The sequence below is a fragment of the Podarcis raffonei genome, chromosome 14 (genome assembly GCF_027172205.1).
Source record: "Podarcis raffonei isolate rPodRaf1 chromosome 14, rPodRaf1.pri, whole genome shotgun sequence".
Classification (NCBI taxonomy): Eukaryota; Metazoa; Chordata; class Lepidosauria; order Squamata; family Lacertidae; genus Podarcis; species Podarcis raffonei.
Genome location: NC_070615.1, coordinates 3,051,005 through 3,064,032, shown reverse-complemented (window position 1 = coordinate 3,064,032; position 13,028 = coordinate 3,051,005). Strand labels below are relative to the sequence as shown.

Sequence of the window (13,028 nt, the reverse complement as noted above, 5' to 3'; positions counted from 1 at the left end):
AGATGATTCAGAGAGAGAAGGAGAAGTTTCTCAGTAGGTTTCAAAGAACTGCTTTAAGGGAGTGGGCTGAAGGAGGACTAAGGGTTTGCATCCATTTGGTTTTTTACATCCTATGCCCTGAGCCCTGCCCTCAGCCTTTCCCACTTAAATCACATACATGAAATCTGCCATGTTAAGCTCCAGGTCCCTAGGGAGAGCCAACTCTTTTTAGTTACATTTCCATCCTAAACAGAAATTGCAAGATGCAAAGATTTGCAGCCAGTGCCAAATCAAACCAGAGCAAATGAGTGCAAGGCAGGTGGCCTGTTGGCTCCAACCAGAGGAAAGCAATGATAAAAACACTTAAAAACACTTTTAGAACAAGGCTGATTCTGATGTAATCTTTTGTAGACATCACTCATCAGAAAAAATGAGGACATGGTTTCCTTATTTGGGGTTTGTGTAGAGAAAAGGGGATGGGATGCAGAACTCAATTACCTGACTGAATTGTTACAGGTGATATCCAAGCAGTCCAACTTGGATCTGCATTTTGAATCACTGAAAAATTCAGATGCAGTGGCTGCCTGATGAAGCCAGTTTCATAGTATGTGTCTTGTTCTTCCCACAAGGGGAAAATAAAAACAAGCGTGCTCTCCTAAAGGCGCACAAGCTTTGCAACCTGCAAAACACATTTTTGGGGAGGAGGATTCTTGGGATCTTTAAGTTTGTTTAGCAGAAAAACAACAACCAACAGGATGCAAAATCATTATTCTGAGGATTTTTATTCAAGACTTGCAGGTTCATCCAGAGAATAATGATTGATATCTAATCAACTACTAGTGCTACCCATAATAGTATGCAATGTAAGACCACAGAATCAATAAAATTCCAAAGAAACAAACACAAGAACACTTAAAAAAAAGCCTGCCAAGCGAATTGTGCCTGCCAAACCTCTCTGAGGAGCAAGTAGTTCCACAGCATTGGGGCAACCACTGAAAAGGTTCTGCTCCAGCCTAACGCTGCTCCCTCCACATTCAGGAGATGCCACTTGCTCCAAAGCAGCTCATGCTCAACAATAAGACACTCCAGCCTGGCTCCAGCCACCTTCCAACTAGCCTGAGGCAGTCGATGCTCAGAGGCCAGGCAGAACTGCTGCTTATCAGCCTCATTTCTTGATATAAACTGCTCAGATATCATTTACACTGATGACTGCAAGATGGGGGGGGGGTATTTGGCTCCACCTGTTGGGCACTCTCATACATCACATCCCTGACCTGTACACTCTGCAACTTTAACAATGCAGCTGGGGTCAAACCTTAAAATGGTGATCTTCCATTCTCCAAACGACGAGGTCAGGGAGGCCGCCCCTGCAGTGACGCAGATCTCTGCTCAGCTGTTGGCAAACTCCACTCAGGAAAGGACCCCCAAAGCAACGCGCCAGGTGCTACAAAAAGAAAGACCACTTTTTCTCCCTTCTCCCAAACTGCAAGGGGCTAGAAGACGGGATGGGAACCTCTGGCTCATGAGCCCCTCTGCCCCCAACTTCACTCTCCAATGATAAGGGGTTTTTCTTGTTGTTTTTTAAAGGTTTGGCACAATGGAAGAATTTTGAGAAACCTTACTACTGCCAAGAGGGTGCCGACGGGAAGGGTTAACCCCTCCCTGTGCACTGCAACCCCCACAAAGATCATCTCCTCCCCTGGGGAGGCTACAGGTTAACTACAGAGTAGATGAATGAGCAATGAGCAAATGTATGTATGTATGTGAAGCACCATCTATAACAGTTGTAATCGTACACTAATGAGCACTAACTGACTTCTGCAACAACCTCATTTGTTGTTGTTTTTTGTTTAATTTCATAAAAATTTATTCAGGCACCGAAAAGAGTGCGGTGAAGGTGCCTGCCTGATTTCTGACAGGCAGGGAACTCCTCTAAGTGCAATTATAACAATTCATCAACCAACTGCATTTTCATTGATGTGAACACTGGTAAGACTTCCATAGATTTATATTGCAATTCAAAAACATTATTTTGTAACTCATATACCTCAAATGCCATTTTTTTCAGTAAACTATAGAAGAGGCACAAGGCCTCAAATTAAACTGAAGTATCAAGCAAGATGGACACCTCCCCTTTTCCTGTAAGAAGGGAACCAGGGCAGCTCAAAGGGCCTTTGAGGCCTACCTGGGCCTGCTGGAGGGAAGAGAATCGGTCCCAGCTGATTAGCGCTGCCGCTTTGCCCTCCTGAGCATTCCAGACATCCGCAATCCACTTTTCCAGGGTTTCAGACGAAGCCTCATGCAGTAAGCGGAGCCTGGATTCAATGGCCTCCCTCCGGTTCTCATAGAAGCTGTCAGTGTAGAGATCCAGCGGGGAGGTCTGCAGGAAACGGACTGTCAGTGTGGCCCCGTCCCTCACCTACTGCTTCCCCTGCAAGAAAGAGGCTGGCGACACAAACCGCCTTAAGTTGCCAGGGTGCAGTAAAAGGCAAAGAGGCCCCAAACTACCACTTGTGAGCTTATTTGGATACTTAATACACTGTCCTCCTCCTAAGTGAAATAAGGCCATCCATAAAGTAACACAGTCCTTGAAATACACAACAACAACTCCGAATGATTTTCTATTAGCAGCAGCAACTAATCCGTATATCCAGCTGGGTCTCTCCTCCGCAAACACCCACAGAAAATATGCATCTTAACCAGTCACCTAAAACTATGAAGAGATGGGACCAGACACATCTCAGTTTGGGAGAGAGGTTCACATGCAAAGAGCCCCCACCAAAAAGGCCCCCACTGCACACTTCATCCAGGTGGGTTCTTTGCCTTCTGTGGGCTAAAATGGCTGGCTGAAGAACCTCAGGATCTCCACTTCATTTCCTCAGTGACTCCGGCTCGCAATTGTGTGTCTGGATGTCATCAAGCTGACCCCAGGCCACACTTGAGTTTTGCTCTCTGAAGCCACAGAAGTAATGGCTCCTGGAATATGATTGGGAACATCTGGCAATTATCCTGGTGCAATGATAAGGAAACAGGAGCTCAGTTTTTGACTCAGCCATGAAACCCACCTGGACATAAAAACGTAAGATGAGCCGGCCCAGCACCCCATCCCAGAGTGGGCAACCAGAGGCCCCTTATGGGAAGCCCAAAAGCAGCACAGGATGGCAATAGCCCACTTGTGCTGTTGCTCCCCAGCTCCGCCTCTGATCTTGGATGTAGCTGAGAGCCCTCCTGGCTAGTATGTGCAGCCCCTGCTATGGCCACAGCCTTAGCCTGATCTTCCGTGAATGTGAGCATTAAAGCCACCATCTAAGTGGGTGGCAGCAAATTCCACAGGTTAACTACACATTTTGAGGAGACATTCTTCGGTCCTGAATCTCCAACCTTTCAGCTTCATTAAATAAACACAAGGTCCAACGGGATAAGAGATGGGAGTAAAATTTCTCTATCCATTTCCTGCGCATGATGCTTGAGCCTAGACACCTCCACTCTGTCGCCCCTCGCTCAGGCTCTTTTCTCACAGGGGAACTGCTCCACCCTCTTGACCTTGGGAAGGTTCCTATCTCTGACCCCATCCTGCCTACTGCATAGGACTGTTTTGAGGATCAAACAAGATGTACGTAACTAAAGAGAGAGGGAGTGAAGGATAAAAATGATTTTTTAAAATTATCATTACTTTTTTTGCAAGCTGTTGTGCAAATTAGCCATCACAATTCTGTGGCCCCTGCTCAGCCAATGCGTTCCTATAACTGCCTCTTCCTTATAGTTATTTTAAAGAGAATAATGAAGATGCAACTCAAGGCCACCAGCCCTACTCCCAAAACAGCCAGCAAATGCCAAATCCATCGTGTGCAAGTATGCTCCCCAAAAGCTGTGTATTCTGCAACAAAATTCCCAAAATTGTTTTTGAGGCGTTTCTCTGGGAGAATTCTGCAACTTTAAAAGAAGCTGTTTTGAATATCCTTTTCAAACATCATCCACAAGAATAAAAAGCACTTTGAAAACAAGCAAACATACCTGGTAAGGATTCCTGAAGACATCAGGGATGCCATCCATGAAGAAAATATCCCACATCAAGAGGCCGTAGAGGGTGCTGAACGTAGATCCTTCGCCATGAATCCCTGAGGAATTATCACAGCATCACAATCATGAAAGCCACTGCAGGATATTTAAGCTGCCAACCAAAAATTGCTACCTCTGACACCCGGTTTATCACTAACACAAAGCTCAAAGATGCACAGAGTACAACTCAAAATGATTTGAAAATCGGCAATGATGGGGACTTCTGGGAGGAAAGATGACTGACTAGATGTCAACTGCAGACTCTCCCATTGGCAGAGATAATTATGTGGTGATTAACGATAACCAAGACATAAATCTTGGTTGTCATGCCCTCCCTTTTGAGATAGTGAGACCTGAGATTATCCTCACATGCTCTGAAGAAAGTCGTTTGTCATACTGGACACAATAAGTTTTTGTGTAATCAATTTTTGTTGAAGGTTTTCCACATAAGATACTATAAAAATAGAGGGGGGGATGAGGAAAGGAAGAGAATAAAAAAGGAAAAAAGGAAAAGAAGGGAAAAAGGAAATTACTAAGTCTTCCTCCAGCCTCTCACCCTGGGAGATCCTCTCTGCCCTCTATCTTCAATCCATTACCTTCCTGTGTGTATCTTCCTTGATATAAGATAAGGAACTGCAAATTGCAGAACAAAACATAAGGATAATTGGGGCTGGGGAGGAGGAAGAAGTCATAAGAAAGATATAAAAAGTTTTGGTTTTTTTAAAAGGAAAGTCTTCCAGTTCTCTGCCAATTATGTATATTATGGTTTATAACAATTATTCGAAAATGTTGTTAGTATGCACTCCAGGATAACTTTGGGCTCTATTAGTGTCCAGCTATTTCTCCATCTGCTAGGCAATGTTTCCTCAATCTTCATTCCCAGACCTCTCACATTCACCTTCCTCCACCCAAAAGACGACTAAAAGAAGCTCTTCAATTTTTATTATCATTAAATGTCAGTCACAATCCTTCTCCAATCCAATATGATGAATTCTAACAACTCTTGACTGCGCTAGAGGTCTTCTGGCCAACACCCACATTCCACAGTGGCTGTTCTTTCCAGTCCCTCCGAGGGTTGTGAAGAAGTTCAGGCAGAGGGGAGGGAGAGAATGAGGCATGACCTTCTGAGCATGTGAGGCTAACTCTCTTATTTCAAAAGGGAGTTTTGGTAACCAAGATATATAACCCAGTTATCTTAAATTACCACATAATTATCTCTGCTGACAGGAGTGTCAGTAGTTGATGCCTAGTCTGCCATCACCTTCTCCAGAAGTCCCCAGAGACAAAAAGGTTTGGGATGCGGAGGAGCATCTTAGGAGCGAGGAACCGCCATTGTGCCCAGATGCAACATAATAGCCCTCAAGGTTAGCCTTCAGGGCATCAGGTCTGCAAAACCTACCTTCTTTCAACTACTTTAGAACTTGGAAGCAATTACAACTTGGGTGACCTATCTGCCAGTTAATTTTCAGGACAAGCTGATTGCTACATAAGAAGAGGCATTAACAAAAGGCTGCAAAACAAAGAGTTTGCCTTATTATTGATGAAGAAAGTTTACGAACAGAAAGTCGGCTATGATTTACCACTTCTTGGTGATTCCATTCTGTGAGGAAATTATCTGTTTCCTGGTATCTGGCAGGGAGCGGGTTTTGTGGAGGAGGAGAAGGAGCTGCACTGAAACTGCGGAATCCACGAAACTGCCTGACTGTAGGGAGTTTTTAACCAGCTTCAGCTGGTGAAACAGTAGCAATGGTTCCTGGACTAGGATAACTTGACCGCAAGTTGTTCATACATTGGTTACCTTCAGGTTTGATAACTGTAAATGAGGCTGAGGTTAGGGCCCAGTCTGGAAGCTTCATGGCAGAGTGGGAATTTGGACCCTGGTCTTCCAACCGGGTCCAACAGTCTAACCATTAAGCCACACTGGCTGCTTCCTGGTCACATGGCAGTGTGAGAGAGCATTGGGAGCGAGGGGCAGAGTGCTGGCTGATGGCTTTCTATAGCAACGGCCAGCCATTACCTTGATCAAAGCCATGCTGCTTGTAGTGGGCTAATGCCAGCTCCTCGACGGAGCACACCACAGTGGAGGGCTCAAGGTCTTCTCCTGGGTCTTCGGCACCAACATCTTCCATGATAAACATGGACTTCCCCATTCCGGTCTGTGGGCACAGCTTTCCTTTGATGGTAACCTGCAAATCAAAACTACTGGTGTTTTTACTTTTGCTGCTACAACACCATGCTTTTACCCAGTGTGCCACCATGCTATATTTTCTGTGAGAGTGTGATTTAAAAGTATGTTCAAAATAAACAAAAGGAGACTGCAGAAGGCGACTAGGGCAAGAGGGAAATGGTGAAAACTTTACACAGGCCCCATGGAGAGGGTGGGGGGTCAGGAGGGAGAAGAAGCAAATTAAATCATATCACTATACACAGAGAGAGAGAGACCTTGGGGTGAAGGGTGTGTAATAATAGTATACTGAGAGAGGGCCATTGCATAGAAAACGGTTAGGGGGACAGGTGGGAAAGGCTGGATTTCACATCCGGATGAAAAATAATCAGTCAGTTTGCACACAGGCTTATGCTAAAATCTGATACGTCTTCCGTTCCTGGGGGAGGGGGGTGACTGGGGGAAACTTAATGTTTTTTTCATATTTGTTTGAAAAAACCTTTAAAAATCTTTTATATAAAAAACAATCAATCAAAGTGCAGAAATCAATTATTATCCTCTATATACCCCCTATGCAAAAGAGGGAGTATAATCAGCCTTGGGAGAAGAAGTCCAAAGTTTGCAGAATGACAAAGAACCTTTAGGGAAAAGAAAAACCTGCAAAGTGGTAAAAATCCAAAACTGGTCCAATAAATATTGAGCATGCTCAGTAGCAACAGATTGTTGGGTGACCAGGCGGCGAGGGAGAGGAGAGGAATGGAGTATTCTGCCATTGGGCACTGCTGACTGGCTGGCACCCTGGACAAGAACACTGTGCACTGCAATGTTTTCTCACTTACAGAACTCTAAATTATAATGAGAGAGAAGTGGGGGGGGGGGCGAGAGGAAAGAGAGGCTGCTACTTAAACTTTGCTAACACCAGCTAAGTGACAAGCTAAAAATAAGACCACCCAGCGCTTAAGTGCTGTCTCCTTGTCAGCCCTTTGACTCATTTTGGGGACTGACAAATGGGGCTGCTGTCAGGACTGGAAATTTGTTCTCACATTGCACGTCTCATTGAACATGTAGGAAGGAAGCCCCATACGGCTGCTGAAGCAGCTCTCAGGTGGGGACAGCAAAGGAGGAGAACAGCACAGAAGGGAACATAGGCCTCTGAAGCGTATTAAATGAGACATGGGAAGACGCAAGAGGCTGGTGCTCTGATGGCACCTCTTGCAGGAGAAAGAATGCAGTTGGGCAAAGCATGTTCAAGAAAGCGGCAACTCAAGCATCATTTTGAGAAGTATAAGGATGGTAGGCAGTGAGGTGAAATAGAGGAGTACAGAAAAAGGATGGTAGAATTGCTTCAAAAAGAACAACAATTTAAAATGCAATCTGCAAAATGCATCACAATCATTCATGCAGACAAGCATGCAAATTGTGCACACCCAAGACCACACAGGTCAGATGCAGGACAGCACATTTTCCCAGGTTTTAATAACAATACTGTCCGAACAGACCCCACAAACACCTGAAGCAGCTTTGATGCTATCAGATCTGCTGCTCTGATTCTGACTCTAGTGGAGTCACTGCAGGGCACAGAATGGCACCTTTTGGGTGCTTGCTGCAGCTCTGTACATATAGATAGGAGGCCCCAATTGTGCACCTCAGCCACAAAATCCAGCTTCCTAAAAACAGGCCAGCAGTTTATTAATGGTTTGGACTGTCTGACTGATCAGCTGGCACATGCCCACTATGCCAATCAGCTGAAGTGGCTCACCAAGGGAAAAGGTTATTTCCCATCACCTGCGACCTGAGAATGCTCTAATTGGCAGCGCTGAGGACGGCGTCCGGGGCTTCTGCATGAGAAGCTGCTGCTCAGTCTCAGAGCTAGGGCTCCTGCATATAGTAAAACTCAATATAACCAGATGGTTTATACCTCAGACTATTTGCTCACCTTCCCAGGGAGACTCTTTTTCTAACTGCAGGCACACGAGGGGTTGACCTGGGAACCTCTTGCATGCAAAGAGCAGGTGCTACCCCTTGTTATCTGAATGGGGCAATATGCCACACACAAAAACACTTCCTCTGGGATTGTGTTAGTTGGCATCAAAGAATTGCTACCACCCTGCACTGTGACAATAAAAGCTCATGAATGGCCGACGTAGAATGTGAACACCTAGTTTGTTCTGATCAGTTTCTACAACCAGCGGCAGACAGGCCAACAAGCCACAGCTTGTTTCGTCAAAGCTTGGCGAACATCCAGGGTAGAGTAGCTCAACAAACCACAGTTAAGCAAGGCTGCTGGATTTGGACATAATGCCCAACCACAGTTAAGACCACCAACAAACCATGGCTTGACACTGTGGCCTGTTGCCAAAAAACAAACCATGGTTAGCCTGCTGTCTTTAACATACCCAGTGCAAGGGGGACAAACAGCTGGTAGTTTAACTCTTTATTGACGAAGCATGCACTTAGGGCAGCTCCTAAGTTGTTCAGAACACACACACTCTTCTGGAGACCAAGTAGCTGGCACCCCCCCCCCCCCAGCTTGTGCGCTGAACTGGACTGTTGGAACAACAGCAAGACCATGCCTTCACCCAAACTGTAGAACCTTCGTCTAAAGCAACCTGTGACTTCTGTTACACAGAAGTTGCTGCTGTGCCTGTCTCTTCAAGCCCCTCCTGGTCCTGAGGGACCGTGGTGGAGGAGATGGAGGGGATTCCACTGCCTCCCTGTCAGGCACTTTTGCTTCCTCCAGTTCTGGCACACCCAACCCCTTCCTCCAGGTCCGGCTCCTGCCCTGTATCCTGCATCTCCTCCCCTAGCTCCTCCTGCTCAGACTTTTTTTTTAAAAAAAATCATTTTTATTAACCGACCAATCAAATTAAATCAAATCACATCACATTACAAAGCCGAATTTTAAATTTTTGTTGGGGGTACCCATATTTCAAGTTCCGAAGGGGATTCCAATCATCTTCTTGCTGCTGCATTAATGTCCACAAATCTGTCCAAATAATGTTCACAATTCTATTCAGTCCTATCTTGCTGTTTCCACATCTCCTCTTATTATTTTCATATATTTTTCTTTTTTCTTTGTGATCTCTTCTGATAATCTCCTTAAGCAGGTAAACACATTGTAATCCGATGTGAATTTTTCCGTTCGTCCAATAACCTTATCAAGATGGTTTCCATGTATCATCACTTCCATAAATAAAAGCACTCTTTCCGTCATTAATCTTCGCAAATCTGTCGCCTTCTTTTTGAACCTCTGAGGAGGTTCGCCTGCTGTATGAAAACAAATGCATTCCTCCTCCCAGACATAAGTCTTTTGACAGAACTTGCCAAAATGTCGACACTGTTTTTTACTGCGTCATCCCAAAGCTCTTGTACTTTCCACGATCTCCTTAAAGCATGCTTTTGGTTAAAAATTATCTCCACACAGTCTTAAATCATCCAGCTTAGGTCATTTAAGCGGCATTTCTGACTTGGGGGGGATTATTGGTTAATCACATAAAGAAAGAAAGGAAAGTTTCTCCCCCCATCCAGTCCCGTTGCCGACATACCGAGCCTTGGTGTGTCTTCTCATGATATATTCCTGTTTATCCGACCCGTCTTCTTTATCAAAGATCTCTTCAATTAGCAGTCTTTACTCCCCATTCTTCCTTGAAATATGTGCATTTGCTTCTTTCTAATTGTTTCTTTTGAAGTTGCTGCAGCTAGAGGCGCGAATCAGCGACAGCGTCCAGGAGAACCGAAGTCCAAACAAGGGCTTTCTGCCTAGTGCCCCCACCCCCTCGAGTTCGGGGGTGGTATATGTGGGCACAGCAGGCAAGGGCAGTCCCCCCCCATCTCCTTGGGGAGGCAGGGAGGCTGCATACTCCCATCACAGCCTCTTAATTACCTCGTGTGGGTCGGAGAGATGTTATTGTTGGCCATCTTCCAATGCGCCCCTAGTGGCCCCCCTCCTGCTCAGACTCTTCCCCTGCCTTCAGCCCTGGCTCCTGCCTTGCAGCAGGCACAAAACCCCACAAACCACTGCCCCCTTCCCCTGGGTCAGTCTCTGGCCCTGCAGCCTCTGCCACCCACTCCTCAGTGCCCTGCCAGTCCCTGACACCTGCTAGGTTCACATGTACAAACACACCACCTTTGGCCAAACAAACCATGGATTAGCATTATGTATGAACTGGGTGTGAACCATTTTAGAAGCCAAGATGAAAAAGAAAAAAAAGAAACAGTCTGGCACCTTTCCACATTCCCAATTTATAAATGTACACCAGACCACAAAAGAGAGGCTTCTTCAGACATCCAATAGCTACTCACATGGGCAACATCTTCCACGGAAAGAAGCGGCAGATCTTGGAGGAGATGCCCTATCTTCTTACACGCTGAGGAATTTTTCATCCTCTGGGCTCGCTGGGACAGGGAGAGTCGATGGCCTGTGCGAACAAATGGGTCCTGGAGACCTTTCCTGATGCACCTGATGGCCTAGCAGACAAGCAAGCATTGCAGAGAGGTGAGCAAACGGACCCCCCACCAAACCAAGAGGGGCAGGTGGATGTCCTCAAGCACAAGTTGCCCCATCCAGGGCTGACAGCCAGATGGAAGGCGCTTGTGGGAGAGCAAGGAGAGAAGACATCACCCTTCCAAGCAAGGTGCAAAGGGGGCAGAGATGGGTGCATTTACCTCCTCTGTGTCTTTCAAGTGCTGGTGCAAGTTAAGAGCCAGACGATCCCACCACCGTCCTCTGCTGTCAGAACAATAAACGTCCTGGGCCAAAAGATCCTGAAGCTGTTCCACTGCCTCCTAGGGCAGACATGAGGCCAACGGTCAAAAAAGGTGTGTAGCTTGGTGACCAAGGGACTAAGCCAGGGATAGCTAACCTGTGGCCCTCAAACCATGCTGGACTCCCAGATCTCACCAGCCCTGGTCAGAATGGTCAATGGTCAAAAGATGATGGTAGTTTAGATATCCAGCAACATCTGCAGGGGGCCACACTGACCATTCCTGGACCGTGCTGTGAATTGGGAAACTCCCATCTCACTCCTTGCCTCTGCCACGAGCTCTCTAGGTGGCCCTGGGGAAAGCTGGAACGCCAGCTTTCTATATCTGCATTATGGGTGCACTCAAGTAATAGAGGCCTATCTTACAGGGTCTGTTGTAAGGATTATGGTAAGGGAAAGTATGTGAAGCACTTCAAAGACTTTAAACTGCAATACAGAAATGTTTAGTAGTAAAACATGACAGTGGCCCTGCAACAAACATTGCCTTTTTTGTTGTTTTTTTGTACTTTTAGCAATCTTCAGGGTTTCCACCAAGCCCGATGACACCTGCCCCCTTTGCATGGATGGTGCCCTTTCGGCCACATACCCTGAACATTGGAATTCAAAACCATTTGCAGCCAGGACAGGCTGGTCCTTCCAGAGCTTCCAGTCGGCTTTATGACTTTGTTACAGAAGTGCTTGTTGTGCGGCATTCCCTGGCCCCAACACATTGCGCCTGGCGCCTGGCTTCTTCACCACACAGCTTTTCGGGAATGATGAAGACACACCTCTTTGCCCTGGCCTTTTAATAGATATCTGAGACATACATTTTCAGGGCCCACACTGTTCCTTGTGAATACATCTCAATCATTTTTAATTCTGGATTTTTTTAATTGCTGTAACCTGCCCTGGGACCTGCTGGTGAAAGGCAGTTTATTTATTTATTAATTTATTTATTTTTAATTACCTTATACATATGTAGTCTCTGCAAGATCTCAACACCCTGGGAGAAGATTCGTGTGTACACCCACCCGACAGTGAAACGCCTCAAGTATTCCGGCAGGGCTGCATGGTACCTGTAAAGGGGCGGGGGGGACAAAACACACAGGAAGTCTTTGCCATGGAACTACCCACTCCAGCTGCGATTCCTGTACTGCATGGGGTTTGAACAGATGACCCCTTGGGTCCCTTCCAATTCCATGATTCTATGAAAAAGGCTGGAGATGGGCAATTGCTTGGGAGAAGCAAAAGCTGTAAGACAGCCACCATTTCCTGCAATGCACAGGTATCCCTCCTATTGCTATGTCAGGGGAGAGTCACAGCTCAGTGGTAGAGGGCCGGCCCTGCACACAGAAAGTCCCAGGTTCAATCCCTGCCATCTCCAGGTGGAGATGGGGAAGACCCCTGCCTGAAATCCTGCCTAGAGTACAGGCATTACTGATCTAGGTAGGCCAACAGCCTGGCACAGTACCGCACAGCCTTCCGTGTTGCTAGGAAGGGGTTATAGCTTAGTGCGGGGGTCCTCAACAGGTGAGGCAGGACAGGATGGCATGTGTGGCAGCAAGATTCAGGGACAATCAAAGAAACACTGAACATTTCAGTGTGTAGCATGCCACTGGACTCTTCTTGGATATACAACTAGAAACAGTATCCACGCCTCTCTTCAAGAGCCTTGGCTATTCTTCTATAGTTCTCTATGACATATTGTTGTGAACAGGGATTTTCAACTCTGACAAATATGAAAGATCAGAAAAGAGAAAGACTTCTTTGTGGTGATGAGGAGACAAGAGTTTGTTTGTCTCAAATTAGGTCTAATACAAATGAGATTACCTGGCAAAAGCAAGCTCACCTCTCATTGAGTTAAGGTACATATGTAAGAGGCTTTTTAATAATTATATTTTGGGAAGGATTCATGTTCTTACATAGCTGCATTGTTACATATTTTCAGGATGTTCCATGATCATATTATAAAGCAGTAGTTTTCTATGTTACAAATCAAGCACTGCCAGAAGTCATTTCTTTTTTGTTTCCCAAAGCATTTCTTATCAATAAAATTTTTTAGTGTGGTCTGAGCAATTTTTTAT

The 13,028-nt window shown here is 45.8% G+C and overlaps 1 protein-coding gene across 3 annotated transcripts in view; it reads right to left on the bottom strand.

Moving 5' to 3' along the window:
* The window catches only part of FAN1 (FANCD2 and FANCI associated nuclease 1), a 30,533-nt gene that overhangs the window by 180 nt on the left and 17,325 nt on the right, over positions 1 to 13,028 (bottom strand). The window contains exons 6-12 of one of the 3 annotated variants that reach the window (XM_053364497.1): positions 11,912 to 12,020; positions 10,868 to 10,987; positions 10,505 to 10,669; positions 6,056 to 6,224; positions 3,994 to 4,097; positions 2,165 to 2,359; positions 1,295 to 1,423 (exon numbers count right to left, since the gene is read on the bottom strand). In XM_053364497.1, the coding sequence (XP_053220472.1) occupies positions 1,295 to 1,423; positions 2,165 to 2,359; positions 3,994 to 4,097; positions 6,056 to 6,224; positions 10,505 to 10,669; positions 10,868 to 10,987; positions 11,912 to 12,020 (991 nt within the window). Of the gene's footprint in view, positions 1 to 1,294; positions 1,424 to 2,164; positions 2,425 to 3,993; positions 4,098 to 6,055; positions 6,225 to 10,504; positions 10,670 to 10,867; positions 10,988 to 11,911; positions 12,021 to 13,028 lie in introns of those variants that run through there. The other 2 variants (XM_053364498.1, XM_053364499.1) reach the window with 2 other exon arrangements.